Below are 22,190 nucleotides of genomic sequence, written 5' to 3'. Positions count from 1 at the left end.
TGCAATTGGATCCATCAAAGGCCCATAAATTTGTAGGCTTTTGAGGGGCACAGGACTTTAAGAGATTTTGTGCAGGACATCTAAAAGAGGTTAACACACAGTAATATATCAACCACAGATTTTTTTTAGCTCTGAGCTGGTTAAAATGTTCTGTTTTCTAAAAGACTTAATATTGGAATGTTTAGTTGCATTGTTCACTGGGAGAATGCCCATTGGTTGAGATTGCATCAAGCTTATTAAACCATAGTTTTTTTAGTCTTCCAATGTTTAACAAATAATTTATTTACAGCAAAGTATCCTGCAGATGGCACATTCATTCTTCATTCTTTTGGATGGCATGATCTTACATTCTGTAGTTTCTGTTTCCTGTGTTCCCTCTACTTGTATTCTTCAAATGCAGTTCCTGAAGATGTAAAAAAGATGTAAAAAAAAAAAAAAACAACAACAAAGAAAGATTTTAATGTTCTATATGATCACACAGATTAGTAAGAAAAAAGTTATTCTAAATGCTAGAAGTATTAGAGCTTTTCTGCCAGATCACTGAGAACTTGACTATCTAAAATTTGTACTTTAATTTTCCTCTCCTTCTAGATATGAACATCTTGATTACTGTCACTGTTGACCTATATAGTTGCAACATAACTGCATTTTGCATATTAATGATATTTGGAGAAAGTCAACCAAGTGGAAGCTGTTACTTTGGAGCATTTTGGCAGAGGAAACCTCTATACATGAGAACATAGATGGGCTTAGACATACAGTTAAATATCATAAATTTTTTTTCTTTCAGAACAAGGGCATTTTCGAAAGTAGGATGCAAAGGGGCCAAGGGAACTTTAAAGTTGTGTCTGTAGGCTTTATGGAGCCTTCTGGGCTCTGGTACCCAGTGAGCAGAGGTTTTCAAAATGACCAGGTGGAATTCTGTTACCTTCATGTTGCATAAGCTGCATATTGGATGTGTAGGTAAGGTTTTTGTTGGATAAGACCTCTAGCAGTATTTTAAAATATGTGGGTTCACTGCAGCAGCAGCAGCCAAATCATTTGTATTCTCATAATCAGAGTGATGTGACAAGCAAATCAAGAGGGTTTTGGAATGAATAATGCCCTCAGTTCACTGTCTTTTCACACACAAGCTAGTTTCTGGAAGCACTAGAAGTTGCTATATCCATTTTTTTGTTTGATTTCTTCCTTTACCATGCTGGTAAATATTAGCTTGCATCCAAACTTCCCATTCTCTATTGGAATAGAGGCAGAATTGACAAGTGACTTTCTATTTTTATAGTCTTCATCAGGAGTGAAATTCTTTGTGAAAAGAAATTATGGCTGCTGTCATAAGAAAACCACAAAATATGAAATTTCACTGAGAAAGGTGAGGCATATGTATGGAGATGTGCCACTGCACTGACTTCTATTTTAGTCCTAGAAAAAGAAATGTAACATTCCCTGAAACTTAAAAAGTAATGAAAATATCTGCTTTTCTGATGGACAGAAGGAAAATAGAAGCCAATTTGGTGCATTACAGTATATATATTTTTAAACAATTTCCTATATAAAGTACTATTTTATATGTGATTTTTTACTTTGCTTCTTGTATCTGTTAAAATGTAAAATCAGAAACTGATGAAAGATTACAAAACTTTAGCTCATATACAGCTTATTGATTGACATTGGTTTTGGATTGGATTCTAATGGGTACATGTTGAATTATGTTTATTAGAATATATAAAAATACAAAATCCAATGAAACAAACAAGTGTTAAATTAATTATACAACCAAACAATAACATTGAACTAAACTTAAAATTATCATCACTGACAAGAGAAATTTGTTAACAGTGAAGCATTCATAACAAAGATATTTCTGTGTTAGGAATCTTCCTTTATAGGTTTTCTTAGCCTAATGTACAATACTGAATGAAGAAGAGATTAATCACCTAGTTCTATCAATGCAATAGAATGTGGGCTTACCTTCATCAGATTTTACTAATAGAGTTATAAAATAATTTTCTTAGAATGGATTGAGTGCAGAAACAAAAACTTCAACAGAATTCTGCTTTTCCAAAAACTATTATCCTATTGCTGTTTGGTTGTTTGTTTCTCTCCAGCTTTTCTAAAGCTACCTTTTCTTTCTCTAGTTTCCTCTCACTTGCACTTTTAGTTTTCACCCTAAAGTACTCATTCTGGATTTTCAGTTAAACTATCAATGTAGCACTTCACATGAGCTAAGGATCCTACAAGTATTTTGCTTAATTCTATTATCAATGATCTGAATCAAGAGACCAAGTGCATTCTCAGTAAGCTTGCAGATGTGACCAAGTTGAGTAGGAGTGTTGATCTGCACAAGGGCAGGAGGCTCTGCAGGGGTACCTGGATGGGCTGATGATGGGCTGTGTCCAGTTGTGTGACATTCAATGAGGCTGAATGCTGGCTGGTGTGCTTGGGTTGTAACAACTCCATGCAGCAGTATGTTGCTGGAGTGGCTTGAAATGTGTCCAGCAGAAAAGAACCTGAAAAGCTGGTTAGCAGCCAGATCAGGGGCCAGATGTAAGTCCAAGTGGCCAAGAAAGCCAATGGTATCCTGGCCTGCATCAGAAATAGTGTGGCAAGTAGGACTAGCGAAGTGATTACCTCTTTTTACATGACTATATCTCAAATACTGTGTTCACTTTTGGGCCCTTCAGTATGAGAAGGATTTTGCACAGAGAAAAGCAATTAAGCTGGTTAAGGGACTAGAAAACAAGAGTTATGCGGAGTGGCCGAGGGACCTGGGGCTGTTTAGTCTGGAGAAAAGGTGGCTGAAGGGAGCATTCATAGCTCTCTACAGCTACCTAAAAGGAGGTTGCAGTGAGGAGAATGCTGGTCTCTTTTTCCAAGCAATAGAGGAAGTGGCCAGAAGTTGAGGCGGGGGAGGTTTAAGTTAGATATCAAGAAGAACCGCTTCATGGAAAGGTTGGTTAGGCACTGGAACAGCCTGTCTAGGGAAGTGTTATAATCTGGTCCTTAGAGGTATTTAAGGGGTGCGTGGACATAGCACTGAAACACATGAAGATAGGTCTCAGTCAGGTTGATGGTTGTGCTTGATAACCTTTAAGGTCTTTTCCAACCTAAGTTCTATGATTCTATGAAGTGCTTATATTGTAACGATGCACTAAGAAGATGGGAATTCATTGACTCATCTGTCTTGTTTTTCCCTCATGGCAACAAAACAAAATAGCCTTGTTACTGCTGCATCTAGAATCTCTTTTTTGAGGAAAGTTTACTAGTATATAAGAAACAAATTATACACTGCATTCTATTTGCAAAAAAAAAAAAAAAAAAAAAGTCATATATTCTTAAAGGCTGCGCATTCATCATTTATAAGAAAAGTAAGAGCCTTATTATGAAACAACAGCTATTTTCACTTCAGTAATAAATTCTCTCAACTAATGTTGTTGTCTGACCTCAAAATTGCTTAATCACTGAAATAAAGCAAGCTTTCAGTAATAGCTGTTAATAAATACTTGCATGTATATGGAGAAAGAGTTGTCACAATACACAGGCTAGCTTTGAAACTGAGGGAAGATGGCAGGTAACTTTTAGAACAGTTTCTCATCTGGAATCAGCATTTTGATCCATAAATAGATTAACATGCATGCCAGAAAGTCCTTTGACACATATAACACATTTTTTTCCAAGTATGCAATGTTGAGACTATTTAAAACAAAATATGAATGCCTGAATCAGGATCTCAGACCTGTCTTTACTCTAGTATAGAAAATCTTGCCTTATTTCTATAGACTTTGAAATTAAGTAACTAAAAATGATTTTTTGTGTGTATGTAATGTTTGTTTGTCTGATCTTTTAAGCTGATATTTAGATATAGACAAATGTAATAAGCATTTTAAGATGCCAGTTGCGAAATGTCAACTTTGCATAAGTCACTTTGTGAACAGAGAAGCCTACCACCTTAAGCATGGATATTTGGAGACTTACGGATAACAACAACCTCAGTGACAGTAAAGGTCATTTAGCTAAGATGAAATGTGCTGGGAAGCATGCAACAGCATTCTTATGCTATTAGGATGGACTTCCAAAACTCATATTGGCATTAAAAGATCTCTTGCTTTATTGGTAATAAATGGAAAGTCTAATGTTTGTAGTAACACACATGATATCTTAGCTACGGACTCTCTAAGGTCTATTTGAAAGTTTTTTAGGTTTGTGGGCAGTGTGGTTGGTAACAAAATAACAAGACTGGAAAGTAAGCAATGGGAGAAAATTTTCTGAAGTGAAGAGGCCAAGTCCTTCTATCTCTTACACATAAAAGGTCCCTCGCTGGCTTTGGTAATGTAGTATGGATGTAATAGAAATTAGGATTAATGCCATTAAGCATGTTTTGGTCTGTAAATATATCTGTGAGTTGATAAAGAGCCAGTTACAAAACATTAAGCCAATCTTAGAAAGACTAATGAGAAATCATGCAATATGCTTTCTGTTTTCTCAATGAGATTTTCTTAGAGTAAAACCATCATATTTTCACTCTGTTTCTCAGTCTCACTTAGTATTTATTTAAATTTTGAAGATGAGATATAATCTGAAAGGATGTTGGCTAGTATTTGATCTTTTGAGAGAACTCACTTCCTACTACTACTTGGTTGTTAATACATTTGTGTATTTTCCACATATAAATCCTAAAGAAGAATAAGGAATAGAATTCTGAGGATGAGTAAAATTATACCAAATTGTACATCTCTTCGGTCTTCTTGCTTAGGATGCAAGGGAATGGCACTAAATTACTTTTATTTTTTCCTGTTCTTTGGCTAGTGAATTTTATAATCAGCCTTATCAATGCCAAATTCATTATAATTCTCAAGGCATCTTGTAGCCTTTGTGTCAGCTTTGTGTCATTGGCTTTATGGCACTGCTTCATTTTAAAAAGTTGCAGTTTTCCCTTGTGTATATGCATAATTGTTGTGGAAACAGTTCAGTCTCCTTTACTTGAACCAAGAACAGTTGTTTTTCAAAGTTTTTCTCCCTGTTTCTTATTCCCACCTTACTAGTTAATGCATTTTCTCATTAAATGAGATTCTAATCTAAAAATAAGGTCAGTAGTTATTCTCATAATGTTAGGAAAAAAAAGATCTGTAATGTGCTTTGGTTTCACACTCATTCTCTTTGTTAAAAGTTCAGGGACATCTTCCTTTTTCAAAACATTTTTTTTTTCATTCAATCTACTAATGAGATATATAAAAATAAAGAATATTAGTCTTAGATATATGATAAATAGATATATGACAGATATATGATAAATAAAAAAGTGATATATATATCAAATTAAATAAATTAAAGACAGGAAAGCAGTTGGTATAGTATTGGCCTTAGTGTTGCGGGGGGATGTAAAATAATTCTGTTTCTCATAGCTGAACTGTCCAGAACAGTTGGCCCAAACATCTTTTTTTTCAGTCTAAACATTAAACTGAAACACAACATGTGAGGGACAGCCTGGGAATCAGGCCCAGCCTGCTTGGGTTCATGAAAGGCAAGTTCTGCTTGACCAATCCAATATCTTTCTATGATAGAGTGATCCACCTGGTGGGTGTGGGGAAAGGTGTTGACATAGTCCACCTAGACTTCAGCAAAGCCTTTGATGCTATCTCCCACAGTACTCTCCTGGGGAAACTGGCAGCCCATGGCTTGCACAGATACGCTCCTTGCTAGATAAAGAGCTGGCTGGAGAAATAAATAAATCCAGCTGGTTATCAGTCATGATTGGTGTTCCCTAGGGGTTCGTATTGGGTCCTGACCTGTTTAACATCTTTATTGGTCTGGAAGAGGGGATTGAGTGCACCCTCAGTAAGTTTTCAGATGACACCAAGTTGGGAGAAAGTGCTGATCTACCTGGAGATCTCTGGTCTGAAGCCAACTGGATGAAGTTCAACAAGACTGGATCCTACACTTTGGCCACAACAACCTCTGTCAACTCTACAGGCTCAGGGAGGAATAGCTGGAAGAGTCACCACCCCTGGAGGTGATGACTAAAGATCTGCATCAGTTTAACCTATAATCAGAACAACCACCTCCACTGTAGTAAGTTTATTGAGATTCTGTTATTCCTGGAAATAAAAACTACACTGAAAGCATGAATAACATGATTGTGTACAGAATCTAAGAATGAGATCATCTAATGTTACAATTAATCCTACTTTAGATTCTGCATCTAAATAAGAATTTATAGGGATCCTTCACATTATCTTATATATTCTTTCTGTATGTTTAAGATCTATATCATATACCTGGCATGATAATCAGAGAGAAAAATACTCTAGAGCAGAAAAAAATACATATATATTTTTGTTAAAATCAGTAACATATCAACACAGAATTAACTAAACATGTTCATCTTGGAAGAACCAATCCAAAGAAAAGATAAGCACATAGCATTGTCTTTCTTTAATGGAAGCATGTACTGTTGCAAAAAGAAAGAGTAAATAATAACACGAAAATATGTATTAGAGCTTTCTGATGTATAATTTTTTTTCTTATTGCATTCTATTTCTTTTAACTATATGTTCCTCTTATCTAGCACAAATTAGAATTATAGTATAGTTTCTCCTACTCCTGTATTTTTGTTTCCTCAATATAATTTTATCCATTAACAGAGATGAAGGTGAAATTCAGCTTTTTTTTTCCCATAAGATTTCTAATATTTTATTGCCAATTTCCCATCAAAAAGTATTTATGATTTTTTTTTGCTTCAGATCTCCTATACATTTTTTTATCGGTGTTCTTTTCTTTAATAGGAAATTTTTCTCTAATTTTATTTTCTTTCCCATTTTCTCAAAACTCTGTACTTCGTAGTTCGTTCAGTTCTTCAGTATATTTCATCTTATGAGACTCTTTAATCTAATTCCCTTCCTTTATTTTTTACTCTGTTTTTCATTGTCTTTTTACTGTCCTTTTCACCTCTTGTTTTTCCTCCTTTTCATTTCCTGAATGCTGTCTGCTGCAGGTAGTTCATCTCAGTTACTACACATTCACTCTAATTTTTTTCCTCTTAAATTAGAATATCCTAGATTGGAGGGGACCTATAAGGATCATCAAGTGCAGCTTCTGACTCCACGCTGGGCAGCCTAGAAGCAATATCTAAAAGCATTGTCCTAAAAGCTTCCTGAAAACTTAAAGTTTGATATCTCATCTCTTCTCTGAGGAATGGGAGCTAGGCCCTGACACACAGTATTCTTTCTCAAACACCTCCTTCTTCTCTAATGTGCAAAGGCGCAAGGCCTTCATTCTGACTCTTCCAGTTTGTGAAAGTGTCTTCCTGCACGTATTCCTACAGAGAAAAATATATCATCTTAAAGAATGACATAATTCCTTGGCCCTCTAAGGAAAGTGGCATGGAGATCTATCAAAGAGCTAGCAGATATCTTGTCTTCGTTCACATGTTATAGAACATTTTACCCATCACCCTAGCAATAAGTATGGGAAGAAGTGCAAAGACTACAGGCCAAGTTTGTTTTCTTCTTTCTCCACAAGCCTTAGAAGGCTTGATATGAATAAACTACAGAGTTTTTCTGTCCATATTTGTGTTCTGCATATGTTCTACATACATTTGTGTGGATCTTCTGAGATGTTCATGGCTAAGGTGATATTTCTCAGGAAGAATCATACAGCCATTACTTTAAAAGGTTGAAAATCCTTAAGGAAGAGATGGAAAGGATTCTCTTTGGTTATTTTATGGAAGACAAGTGACGTTAGAACATTTACGGTTGTTATTTAATGAAGATAACGTTAAGAAAATTAGTACATAGGACTGGTTTCCTAGCTTTATATGATATCTTAGATTTCATGCAGTTTAATTCCTTATTGAAAAAGTTTTCAGAAAGCTGTAGGAAAGGAACCAACATATATATAGGAGAGAAAAGGTTAACGGCAATAAAATATATTATTGTAGGTTTACAGAAGATGACAGATAACATGTAAAACAGATGTTCAGAACTCAAATATGAAAGAGAGTTGGAAGAGACCTTAATGGCAGCCTAGCTGAACTATAGGCTCTGTTGAGGATAAAAGAGATTTAACTACATATATGTACAGTATCTATACAACAGAGGCATATGTCTGAATGCTCTGAATTCTGTGACTATACAAATAATACCAATGAATATTTACAATTCTTGGAGAATACACATATTAAGCATTAAACAGTTAAAATGAAGTACGTAATGACTGGAGTTAAATTATCAATTTAATTTATTTCTGGTAAATAAAAAAACCCTAAAAAGCCGAAACAATGATGAAAGAAAATGATTTGTTCATTTGCACAATAAAAAGAATACTAGAAGAGCTCTCAGTCACTCAGTCTGCTTCTTCCTTACAAAAAAGGATGAGTGAGTATTTTCTGGATAAATGAGTATTTAAAAACTCAGTGTTTGATTTCTTTTTTGAAAGAGGTTTTAGGTGCTATTTATGATCAGATGACGTAAGTACATCTCAGTTAATACCCAGAAGCAGGATAAAGCCTCACAACTACTAGCCTAGCAGTTGCAGGTTTTTATTCAGCATTCTAAGAGATGCATCTTCTCCTTATTTTCTATCATGGATGCTATTTTCCCCAACCCACTAAGTCTCAGTGTCTCTAGTAGCCAGAACACATCAGTTGTTTACTAAGTAACCAGCCTTGACATAAATTTCTTTTCCTAAAATAGAACTTTTTGTCTTTTGGCCTGGCCTACCTTTTGTGCTTTTGGCATATCAGTGTGGCGCTGAGCACGTACAGAGCGTGCAGATTTAGGTGGCTTTATTGGAGCACAGTACATCTCCAGCCTCCTCAGGTCACAACTCTGGAAGCAGCATTCATCCACTATTCCCTTGTGGTGTAAGCGTCTACTGCTGGATCCATACCCTGTAGGCTTACCTATTCAAAACACAAATGGAAAGTTTTCATGTTAGAAAGAAAATGCAAAGATCTCAGCAGCAGTCATATTAAGTTGCATTATGTTTACCTGAATTAGCTACAACAGTGATAGATACAGTATCTATGACTATGTCCTTAGATAACAGCTGTCAAGGACACTCTTGGAAATGGCCAGGTTTGACCTCTGTCTATGAGTGGTTGCAGTTTAAGCATTTGAGCAAGCATATATCTTCTTAGAAAATTATTATCAGAAGATTTTCTTGAACTATCTTGGCACTGAAAATGGGGAGGAAGAAAGCCACATCCCAGCATTTAAAGGACTTGCAAAAGAAATTTATCCTTTAGCTTTTAGACAAAAGCTGATCACTGTATTGATTGAGGTAGCTGATGATTAAAGATCATACCTGTGCAGTATTTTCAAGTACTTTCAAATGAGAAAAATGAAATTAAGCGACTGTATGAAGTTAGAGCATATTCAAACGAGAAATGAAAACTCTATAGAACTACATAGGCTGCAAGATTTGCAAGTTCAAAAAGTTTATATTGTATAGCTTTGCACAGGATGGAAAACCGGACTAACATAACATGGTCCTTCCTGTATTTAGTATTTATACTGGGCATCTGTAGAAAATATATTTTACTATCTTTTCCACTCAGCTCCAGTAAAGAGTTACACTTTGATTCACAGAACTCTCACACTGTCAAGGATTTCTGATTTCTTTACTATCTAGAGTTTTCACTGACATACTATGCAAAGATTACAGACCTATTATTTCTGGGGCTTCTTTGTATAAAGCCCAGTTGGATGTGTAGTTGCCCTTCTATGACTCTAGAAATGAATGAACAGTAAATTCACAGCAGAAACAAAATAATTGATGTCTTACTACATCTATTTTTAAATTCTGGTAGAATTTGGTCTCAGACAGTAAAATTCTGAAAAGATTAAATGTTTTGTTTTGACATTTTCAGCATTAAATGTTTCCATGTAGAGACAATCCACATTGGATAAAAACCCAAAATATGGAAAAAAAGGAAAGAAAGAGCCAAAAAAAATGAAGTAACTCAATTCAGTCAGCTCAATTTTTTTTTTTTTTTTTTAATATATTTTTCCTCTTCGGTTTTATCGCTGAGACCAAAACTCTGTTATTCAGAGTTTGGCAGGAATTCAGCTTTTAGAAATTACTGAAGCTAAATAAAGGGAAAGGGTATATCAACAAAGATGAAAATTCCATTTCTCTCTGAGAAATTTTTACCTCCTACACAGAAATTCTAGGTTAATATCCACGTATCTGGTCTGCAGTTGTCAGTTTGAAGACAACACTGCATTTTGCAGTTCCCTGTGATTAAAACATATGTCCACTGATGAAGAACCCATGAGGCCTCAGTACATCCGTAAATGAAAAGACCTCTAGTGGTAAAGTATGTCTAACATTTTAGCCAGCAGTACAATCAGCTAAGAACTAACTATCCTCATGAGGTTTGTAAACCCAGACAATAGGTTTTTAAATGTCTTTTTTTTCCAGGGACTATAAATTAAACAAAAAGAAAAACATGCTTACTTGGTAGATTGCAATTCACTGAGGGCCTCTATACTGTACATTGTCTGCTAAAAATTATTTGTTTCATAAGACTAAACAGAATAGCATGCCAGGAGTATGCTACAGTAATATTTTGATTTGTGAGTATGCATTGTTTTCTGTGTATCACTGAAAAATATTATGAATAGGAAGATAAAGATTTGTTGGATTTTTTTTTCCAGACTATTTTCACTCACTGAGTTGTAAGTTACAAGCTTTTCACTGGATTTTTTTTTTCCTGAAGCCTATTAATCGGATTCTCTAAGCCTAATACTTCCAAAATTTAGCTGTCATGATAGCATCTGGGGTGTCATTATTGAATACCCAGAGCTCTCTCAAATTTTGTCCTGCTCCAACTTAAAACATAGGAAGGCAAATTCTGTGATTCTATGAAATTTGGTTCCTTCTCTTAATAGATCCAGTTGAACAGCAGATACAAATTTTTGATTAGTTAAACATTCTTTTCTCAGTCTATCAATGTCTCATAAGCAAGCACACTAAACAAAATTCATTTGGGATTTTTCCTTTGAATAGTATTTCATAGGAGCTGACAGGCACATAGGTTGTCATGCTACCGATATTAGTAGAAATAAGGAGGGATCATTCATTTCTTGGTTTCAGCTGGCTTATCATGAGCTTTCTATCTAGGAAATAAGTCATACATTAAAAAAATCTGTCAAGCCAATAAGAGATTTTAGAATTAATTATGTTTAGCTCTTCTAAGAAATGTACACATGTGAGATCCTCTTGACATTCATACTAGACAGATATCATTATATCTTGGTGGCAAAATTTGAAGCCAATAACATGAAATATCTCTGCCAGGAACTTCCAAAAGTTATGTACAGGAGCTGATAGCTGAAATCTTCCTGCTATGAGAAGCAAGACTACAAATATCTTGAACTTGTAAAGTTGTTTAGCAAAGCAAGTTCCTTTTTCTGCTGAAGCCAATTATTTACTTGGTAAAGCATTTACTAAGGTAGTTTTCCTAAGTGGAATATTTTGATCAGAATGTTCTTCCAATAATGACTAATGGCTAATAGTGGCATTTTTATGGGATCCATTTCTACACAAAAATGTTATAAATGTTCTCAGAAATTTGCAAAATCTATTATTGTTTAACAATAATAAAATTAAAAAAAAATGAGTAAACAACCCAAACATGAACTGGTTAATGGAAGTGATTTTTTTTTTTTAAAGTCCTTTGTCCTTTTTATCAACCCATAATTCTTTCCAGTTTGTCCCAATTGAGCATACAACATAGCTTATGTTTTGACATTTCAAATTTAGCTCAATTATATAATTCAGTGCATTCTTTCCTCAATTAACTTTTATTGCAATGGGATATATAGCATTCTGATAATGTATCAGTATTATTTTGATTGTAAAATTTGTGATGTTCTGTTCAGAAGATTAGGCAAAATAGTAGATAAGAGTAGGAAAAAATTATTATTTTTCATATTTTAAGTCTGGGCTCTACTTTTGAGCAATACCTAATGCTTACATTAATTAAAAATTAACAAATTTGAAATTGCTATTGTCCTCTTAAGTGCTGCATAATATTACTACATATAAAGATGAGACAAAGTACTGCAAGGAGTTGTGATCACTTCTGTGGGTCTTATCAGTACTTGGCCCATGCTATATTCAGCAGGACAAGGGAGGTGATTGTCCTCTTGTACTTGGCACTGGTGAAGCTGAATCTCAAGTACTGTGTTCAGTTTTGGGCCCTTCCAATGAGAAAGACACTGAAGCCCTTGAGCATGTCCTGAGAAGGGCAATGGAGCTGTTAAGGATCTGGAGTACAATTGTAGGGAGAGTGGCTGAGGGAACTGGAGTCAGTCAGTGTGCAGAAGAGGCTTAGGGGAAACCTTGTCGCTCTTTATAACAATATGAAATGAGGTTATGGTGAGGTGGGGATTGGCCTGTTCTCCCAAGTAACAGTGATAGAACAGGAGGCAATGGCCTTAAATTGCATCAGTAAAGGTTCAGATTGGATATCAAGACAAGTTTCTTCACTGAAAGAGTGTTGATGCACTGGCTGTTGTGGAGTCACTGTCACTGGAGGTACTCAAGAACCATGTGGATATTGCATTGCAGGATGGAGTTAGTGGGCATGGTGGGAATGAGTGACTAGATGAACTTCAGGTCTTTTCCAACCTTTATGATTCTATAATTCTGTGATCCTTCTGAAAGGACTGCAGAATTAGATAATCATTATCAAAAGATGCACTTAGATCTAAACCGATGTTCAAGCTCCTGAAGTAAGTTGTAGTAAAGCACTTATTCAACACTGAGCACATGCCTGAGTGCCCTTCTGCATAATGGCTAATTTAACTGAGAATTTAAGCTGTAAACTAAAATCCGTATGAGTAAATAAATGGTTGGAAGTTCTGCACATTTTATATCAGTATTCTGTTTCTTAATTTTTTATGATATTGTCTTAAAATACTGACTGATCCTGCTGCGTGAGTATACTGGGCACCCACATCATTTTTTCTCATATTTCTGAAATATTTTCAGTGCTGCCCTCCAGCTGTTATCAAAAAAGTTCCTTATATTTACTCAACCTTCAAAGTGCTGCCTGTGGACATCTAACAGTCCTGGGCATTCCTTTTTGCTGATGTACACTGATTTCCTTGGAGGTTTCTTTCCCTTTTTTTTTTTTTTTTTTTTTTTTTTTTTTTTTTTGTCAGTTTCAGGCTCAAAAGAGGTTTCATATTGTGTAGGTCAAAGTTTACTTAATAGAATTTTTGGCTTTCATTTAATCTACTGTACCAAATATGTGAATGTTTCTTTCCATGCGCTACAAGAAGAGACAAAGTTTAGTCACACTATTCTGAAGTTCACTGAAAGCAGGCCAAGTTGCAGAATTCCAATAGTTAAACAGCTGGCTTCTGTACTAACAGCACTTCCCTTGAAACAGCGCAAAGCCACTGTAGTAATTCAGTAGGTCTTGTTTATGTTTGATTTGTTTGTTTCCCAACCCCCAAATATTTCATTGATGCTTCTGCTCTACTGACAGTTTCAATGTTAGAATCACTGGTGTAGGTGGATTGTAAAAGTTTCAATTGTCAAACTAACTAGACATTCTTTAGAGAATCAAAATCCACTGTTGTAACATTAAGAAGAGGAAATTACATGAGAAACAGCCCAGAAAAAAACAGAAAAAAAATCAGTTTTTGAGGACTTTGGAAAGAACTGGGGTAATGTGTCCTTGAGGCTTCCTGTGACTTTTTATTTGTAGTACCTTTCAGTGTCTTTTCAGGCCCTACAGTAGAACTCAGGAGTGGTTTTTAGACTGTAATTCAGAAAAAAATGTAACTCTGAAAAGCAGTGAACTATGTTCCTCACTTAATAACCAACTTTCAGCTATAACTGCAGCATTTAAAGTAACATAAAATGCTGTTGATGTATTAGTAGACTGTGATATTGTGAGTGTTGTACTTTCGACCTGAAAAACTTGAAATGTGTCTTATAAAATATGAGGGTAACATGTTTTGTACAATTTTGAAACATCAATGGCAGTTTGGGAGGGTTTTTGGTGTTTTTTTTTTTTTTTTTTTTGTTTTTTTTTTTGTTTTTTTTTTAGCAATTCTTTGAAGTGGTAGAATGCAAAATTCTTTTTCTCATTTACCAGTGTTTATCTGGATGTATGTAGGCATACTGTGGAGTAGTAGTTCAGCCACAGACAACTTTCTGAGCTTGAAAAACAAGGATAAGAGTCTATACTGCTATACTGTGATGTAGTAACAGAACAAGAATGTCCTTTGCGCTAGATCCTGGCTGGGAGTTCATGGTTGAAGTATTCGTGAGTTCTATTTGCTCTATACCTTTTGGTGGCAAAGCAGACAAGTCTGAGATTCATCTTAATTAGCTTCTTAATCAGAAAATTAGAGGTCAAATTTTAAGATAGTCAACAGGCAGGCTTGTCTGAAGAGTAACTTGGTCTGTTTTTGGCACATTATTCAAAATAAACTGTTCTCTGAAAGAGCTGGTGTTCTTTCTTCGACTACAGACAAAGCCACCTGATCTATTCTCAGGGTATACATGCAATGTCTAGATAATTGAAGTAAAGTAACACGATTTGCATTGCAAGTGATTTGTCCTAAATCACAAAGCATGCACTGCAAGTGGACCACAAAGCCATTCTCATTTATTTCCATTTTCCATGATTAAATATGATGACCCATATTTGTTCTAAAAAGCATACCACCCAGTCTACTGTTTAGTTATGCATCTCCATTCCTCTTGGCTAATGTTCCGTGTTTATGTATTATAAATAAATGCACATACAAAGTATGAGATTGTTGATATTTCTTTTCATCTGAAGATGTTAGACAAATGGTTTAGCATTATATCAGTAATACTTTCTGGGAGTACTCTGGAATTTCTAATCAGAATTTGGAAAATTATGAGTCAATGTTCAATCAGCAGGAAATGCCTGTATTCTGATACTTCTATGAACTAATGAAACACATACACAAATGAATAAACAAGCAAAAAACAAATGTTGTGACCTTTCCTGAAGTTCCTTAGCAGAAGTACCTTATGATTTAAATTTTGCAAAGTAGGCATTCTGATTTTCATGTAAATAATTTGCATGCATTTTGAAGCTACAGTATTTAATATTAAGCTTCCACTTTCCTCCAATGTTTTGTCAGTGCCAAAAAATAATTATGCTTAGGCTGATTTTTGTTTGTGTTCATCAAAATGAGCACATATTAGCATTTATAAATGCTCAATGAATGGATGATCTAGCTCTGAAGTCTAATTTAATATGCATGAGAATAGAGGATAAGCTTTATCAGTATGCACAAGAGAAACTTTATGAAAGCATGTGCATTTGTTAATATTGAGATACTGCATGAGAGTTACTGCTTTGTAGAACATTGGATTGTATTAATTACTCAGGCTAAGGCAAGAAGGTCTTTGCTTGTTGTTAACAACTTTGCCATTTAAAATACTACTTGATTAGGGCAGCGAAGGCTCTCTATATATAGATTTCTATAAGAGAAATCTATTAGACTTTGACTTGAAGATTTTTCCCTGAGTAATCAACATTTAGAAGCTCACATTAGGGGAAAAAAAAAGAAAAAAAAAAAGAGAACTCTAAAACATTTCAAGTGCAAAATAAAAGAACTCTCTCACTTCAGTGAAGTTAGTTAGCCAACAAATGTAGATTTATCCAAAAACTTATCTTAATTTAATTTATCTGTCTATGTTTATCAGGCAGTCTGCCACAGCATTGAAGAATGTTTTTTCCCCTCCTCTGGAAATATGCTTTCAGGAGCACTTTTGTTCTTCAATGTATTTTAAATTGTATGTATATATATCCTCCTCTAAGCTTATTTCCCAAGTACAGCAGTTGTAGCAATTTTTACTCACATATATTCATTAACTATATTCTGTTCTCCTGATGGAACTGCTGCTTCAGAGGCCATTAAGGGTACTAAGCATGTGATAGAGCCATAGAGCCATTATGCTTCACACGGTAGCTGCTAAGCCAGATGTAGTGTGTAAAGAGAAAGACCTACAGTTTTGTGAAAATTGCACTGGAATACAAAGCAGAAATTTTAGAATTTAGAATTCTTTTGAGGAAAAAAAAAAAAAAAAAAAAGAGCAGAAAGAGTGGGAAACAGTATCATGTATTATTTTACACCAATTCAGTGCTCTAGAGGGTGAAAATGTTGCCAACCAAGCACAATTTACAAGCTTACATCAGATTCCAGGGCTGGAAAGTGCAAGATGCTGCCAAATATATATATACTCTGGCAAGGGAAATGCTTTGCCGGACAGAAATTCACTCTTGCAAGAAGGGGCAGGTTTATCAAGGTTTAGGACAAGATAATTAGAAACCAGGAGGTCATTGTTACATTTGGATATTTCCCACTGTAGTGCAGCCAGGAGTACAATGGTAATACAGTCATCCATCTGTAATGAGTACATATTCTTTCCTTTTCTTGTATATGCTCTCACAGTAATTAACAACTGCTTACCCTTGTGCCTAGTAAAAGGACAATAAATCACCGTATGACCTTCCCTATCCTTCTTACCCCATAGCCAATGTAAAACTCTGATTTATTTGGAATTTCCAAATGAATAAAAATGCAAAAAACAAATTGAATGAAATCATAGCATCACTGATGTCAATAGGAAATCTTCTGCTTTCTTCTGGATTATGAATCAGTTGCTTGAAGCTACTTATATAGAACCTAATCCAAATCTATTAAAATCAATTTAAAAACTTCCATTGCTCTCAGTGGGCTCAGCATCAGGCTAATAATGAACAATCATTTATTTGCCTTCCAGTCTTGCAGTTTGGTGAGTAAACAGTATCTTCGTGGCATCTGGAAAGATCTGCAGACAGTGGATGTAATGTGATTCGTTGAAGGAGGTAAGAACAAACGAATTCTTATGTACAATATGAAGCAGACCGACTGCTTCTCAGAATTAATGCCTCTGATTGCACAACAAGAAATACAGTGTGTAATCAGGATTTTATCAAGGTACTCTTTTTCAGATGTATTCTGAGAAGTGAAAGCAAATGACAAATGACAATCAAGGTACTCCTATTTCTGCATTACCTAGTTAGAGGCAGAAAGTTTCAGTGGCTGTTGCATAACAATGAGACTAAACATCTCCTATCTCATATCTTTCACACTATCCACGTGTGCAACTACTGTCATATTCTACCAACTGGCAGCAGTCCTTATAGCGTGTAAGCAATTAGAAGCAGACCACTGTCATCCAATCTATTACAGAGAAAGATGTCAGCAAGTTTCCTTTCCTCATTAGAAACAAATATGACAGTAGAGGGTAGGAGGAAGAGTAGGAGGGAGAAAGAAGATATCAGCAAGGGCAAGACTCACTTCTCACACTAGATTTGTATTTGTTTAACACAGTTGACTTCAGTGCCTTTTCTCTATTATGCAATGTGTTACAGAGCTATAGGCTCTGGTTAGTAAGATGTTGCCAAAGGCTTTGTCAGGAAGCATCTAACCTTGTATACTATTCTATGCAGTAATTGAGAATAAGAAATGAACAAGATTCAGCCTTGCACCTGTGCAGTAGTTTTGTTTAGAGTCTCAACTATTTAACGTTTCTCTAGAAGTTAGAAACACATTATTTTTAAAAATTAAGCAACAGTAAAATATATTAATGCTTTCAGTTGAAGTCCAGCATATATCTTTCTTACAAACAATATTTTAAACATTAAATATTTTCCAGAAAAGTTATTTTTTATTGTCTGCTACTTTTGGGCTATTGGTGTATTTTTTTGTTGAGGTTGACTCAGAAAATTTCTAATGACCTAGACAGATTAACCACTGCATTCTGAAGGGGAATTTAGACAGAAAAATTTAAAGTCAGTTTCTTTTACCTTCACTGGTGTTAAACAGTACTTTATCCCAAATTAAGTGAGTTCTTTGCAGAGGAAGATGCTATTTAGTTTGAATAATATTTATGTGATCCAGCTATCAATTATTTGCAGAACAGAAGGCTGTGACAGTGATAGGAATTGAACTGACATCAACATAAGCACCTTTAGTCAATATCTTAACCTGTTCTAATCTTGAAAGCAAAGATTCCTTTGAGGTCATGACGCTCTTGCTAAGTTTGTCTAACAAGATAAAAGAAAAAGTGAAACTTTCCAGCTAATTACATAGCAATTAGGGAGTGAGGATGAAGTCACTGGAGTGAGAAAGGGACATTGCATCTGGAAATAAAATCTCGTTAAATCTAGCTAAATATAGTGCTATGCTTGATTTGCCTTTCACTTGCGCTGGTTCTCTACCAGTGGTATCTTTATTCCTTAGTGATTTAATACTGCAAAAGGAGGTGGGAAGATAAGTTCCAGTGACAGGGACAAGAAGCAAGTACTGAACAATAAATGAAACTACTCTTATTCACCTTGACCACCCAGACCACCCACAGAAGACTTGCAAAGTACATGTCATCAAAGCAATGCTCAAACAGTTCAGGGAGAAATACACTAAAACCATGTTTTCTGTGGGACCATTGAAGATGGCAGTGTTTATAGGCAATAAAGATATATATGAAGCAAATATGCAGTAATCCTACTTATACAAGGCTGACAATGCCATCTCCAGTCACAATTTCTAAAAGACATTGTAGTTTTCTAAGAAAATGTTTTAAAGTTCTCATTTGCAAAGTTTCTATGGCCTTTCAGGAAAGTTCGAAGTTTTTTAAATTTCATTTCCATTTAAAGAGAAGTTCTTTTTCTAAGTAACAAGAATTCTTTTACCATTTCCTTTCCAACAAGTTTAAACTTGATTAACAATTGAAACCTCAGCATCCGTTAAAGATGTTTCTTCATGTCTTCTCGTATTTGGTAGTCATGTTGTGCTTTTGTTTCCCTCCTTGTTCTCAGTGTTAAATAGGAATATTATCAGTATAAAAAGGCTGTGGTGATGCTGAAGTTTTAATCCAAAAAGACTCAAATTTTGACCCTAATTCCTTCTGGAACTGATCTAATTTCTAAATTCCACATGCTGGTTTTAAAAGCTCATTGACTTCTTTTGGGCCACAACTTTGTGCATCCACTACTTAATTTATCATTTTGGTAGACTAATGTGTAAACTTAGTAAGCTGTGTCTACAAGATCATTCTTCCCAACGTGGCCAGTGACTTTGTACATCATGAGATCCTCTTCATCAGGCTGAACATATTTCTGCTCAGGAGCTATGGTGTTTATGGAAAAAATAATAATAATAAAATAAATAAATAAAAAATGGAAAAAGAAATTCTGGAAAAATGAAAAAAAACCCACCAACTTATCTTAAACATACTTGGCCACTGAAGGACTCATATGGTGGTACCATAGAAAATAATAATAATAATAATAAAAAAAAAACAATTCTTTTGAAGTATATTTCTAAAGAATTCCTTCAGTCTCTATATTGGTCATTATAAATCACAACCATTTTTAATTCTCACCTATAGTTCCTTGAAACAATAATAAATCTCAAAACCTGAAAGATCTTTTAAAAAGTTTTTGATTCTCTGACAGCGTGAATTCTGAGCTGTGTCTGAAGATATTTCTTGGACATAGACAGAAGTATTCAAGTCTTTTGAAATATTTTTGTTCTGAGTTTTACCTATTCCACAGTTGCAAGTTATTAGTTGCATTTGAAATTAATAATCTAGTATTCAAACTTGAAATTAAGAGTCAAGCTGTAGATAGGAAAGTAGTCTTTGGGCACCCTGTAGATACCCAAAATTTGTCTTAATCAAGATCACTAATTTTTTCATATAACTGCTCTTATATAGTGCCTACAATCAAATCTGATATTGATATACTTAACCAAATTGAAAAGCTAAAAAACAATAGTTCCACACCAAAAAACTGTACTCCTTGTAATGTATTTATTTACTTCTTCTGTATAATTTCATACAACTAAAGGAAAGGGCTAATGTCCAGGAGATATTAAGTCATTTTCAACCATCACAGATGTGGAGTTAGAAAGTATTTTTTTATAACATATTCAAAGTAACTTTATCCTTAGGCACCCAAATTTCATAATAAAGTAGAATAATCAAATTCAATTTTGTGATGACACATGCAATCATCTGCACTTCTAGCATTTATACACTCAAGAGTGTGGATACAGATTCTGCCAGCATGGTGTTTCTCTTTCAGTCGTTGTGCATTAAAACTGCTCAGAGTTCCTTCCATTCAGAGTAATTTTTGGATAAAACCTGACCATTGCTCTCACTGAAACTTTGGTCAAAACGTATACCAAATGAAAGTTTTCTGTGGTTTGGGAAAGTTGGATTAATTTTTTCCCCTTGTTTTTCATTTTGCATTCCTCTGAACTCCTTTTTGCTAGCCAAAAAAGGAGGTGCCGAAATAAGCCAAGGAGACTGTGCAGCCTGGCTGGGGAAGTTCAGCAAGTTTAATGAGCATGGCTGATCCTGTGAGGTTTCCAGCTGAAGGGTCGTAGCCAAGATGACACTAATTCTGCAGACCTCAATCTCCTCCTTTGTGAAATTCAGAAAAGTTTCAGGTTAGCACCCAGAATAAAGTCATAATAGGAAGTGAAATTAAATCAGCTTGTCTAAAATGAGTCTGTTTTCTCTTCTCAGTTTCTAAATGATTGTCTAAACTACATCTTTTGTGATTTTGCTTAATTATTTGCAATCTATCCTCATCTGTCATTTGCATATGCTTCCCATACAATACTTCTTGTCTTCTTTGTAACGTCACTTAATAACTTTTCTAATGAATTTCCTAAATTCATTCCAGCATTCTAGGTATCCTTTGTTTATGCCTCTAGCAGTTACACAGCATGTCATTAAATAAGTTGTTATCAATTTAAACTTTATAATTGTTTTTACTTTCCATCTGGTATCATAAAACTGTTACACAGACAACTGTAATCACTCTAAAGATTAAAACCACAAAATTAGACTCCTGCATAAAGTTTTCTCTACAGAACTTAAGAGCAATATTTTTTTGTGGACCAGATACATTTAACATATATCTCATTTAGAATTAGCGATGATGGAAAACAATCAACATAAACTTCATCTTTGCTGTTTTTTTCTTAATCTTGGTGATGTAAATCATAAACCAAAGTTTGATGAGGGAAGTAGCTGCATAGTATTGACCTGTTTGAGACTATTTGCTTCTCTTTCTTTCTCTGTGTGCATGACTAGCAGCTATGCAGCATTTGCAGAAAATACCTCAGGTAACAGCTGGAGAACCTCTCCTATGAAGAAAGGTTGAGGGAACTGGGTTTGTTTAGCTTAGAGAAGAGAAGGCTCCAGGGAGACCTCACTGTGGCCTTTCAGTCCTTGAACGAAGTGTATAAACAGGAGGGGGAACGGCTGTTTACGAGGGTGGATAGTGATAGGACAAGGGGGAGTGGTTTTAAACTGAGACAGCGGAGGTTTAGGTTAGATATTAGCAGGAAGTTTTTCACTCAGAGGGTAGTGACACACTGGAACAGTTTGCCCAAGGAGTGGTGGATGCCCCATCCCTGGAGGCATTCAAGGCCAGGCTGGATGTGGCTCTGGGCAGCTGGTCTGCTGGTTGGCGACCCTGCACATAGCAGGGGAGTTGAGACTAGATGACCATCGTGGTCCTTTTCAACCCAGGCTATCCTATGATTCTATGATTATTTGAATTGCCCTCTGTGGTGACATCTATAGAAATTATTTCTATTTAATAAAAGATAGAGAGAAGTAATTGTTGTAATGGAGAGGTATCATAAAATCACAGAATGCCTTGAGTTGGAAGAGATCTTAAAGGCCACCCATTTCCAACCTCCTGTTGTGGGCAGAGCTGCCACCCAGCAGCTCAGGCTGCCCAGGGCCCCATCCAACCTGGCCTTCAGTGCCTCCAGGGATGGGGCACCCACATCTTCTCTGGTCAGCCTGTACCACCTCACTGCCTTCTGAGTGAAATACTTTCCCCTGACATCTAATCTAACTTTTCCCTGTTTTAGTTTACAACTTTTCTCCCTTGTCCTATCTCTATCTACTTTTGTAAAAAGTTTATTTCTTTCCTGCTTATGAGCTCCCTTTAAGTGTCTCTAGCTGATAGATCTGAGCACTGGAATGTCCAGAATATTACTTCTACTGTAGAGCAAACTGATTGGACCTCCAGCAGATTTGTGTTATCAACATGGTAGAGCTAAAATTTACCCTAATACAGAGGCTTTCTGTCTTTTAAATGTATTTTAGAAATTCTT

General features: G+C 35.3%; 1 protein-coding gene across 1 annotated transcript in view; it reads right to left on the bottom strand.

Moving 5' to 3' along the window:
- Positions 1-323: 323 nt before the first annotated feature.
- Positions 324-22,190, bottom strand: part of IGF1 (insulin like growth factor 1) — a 46,603-nt gene continuing 24,736 nt past the window's right edge. The window contains 2 exon segments of the mRNA NM_001303149.1: positions 324-403; positions 8,715-8,896. Of these exon segments, the coding sequence (NP_001290078.1) occupies positions 344-403; positions 8,715-8,896 (242 nt within the window). The 3' untranslated portion in view covers positions 324-343.

Source organism: Meleagris gallopavo, chromosome 1 (assembly GCF_905368555.1).
Source record: "Meleagris gallopavo chromosome 1, MGAL_WU_HG_1.1, whole genome shotgun sequence".
NCBI classification, from domain to species: domain Eukaryota; kingdom Metazoa; phylum Chordata; class Aves; order Galliformes; family Phasianidae; genus Meleagris; species Meleagris gallopavo.
Note: the sequence above shows the minus strand (reverse complement) of the source record. Positions and strands in the feature narration are given on the sequence as shown.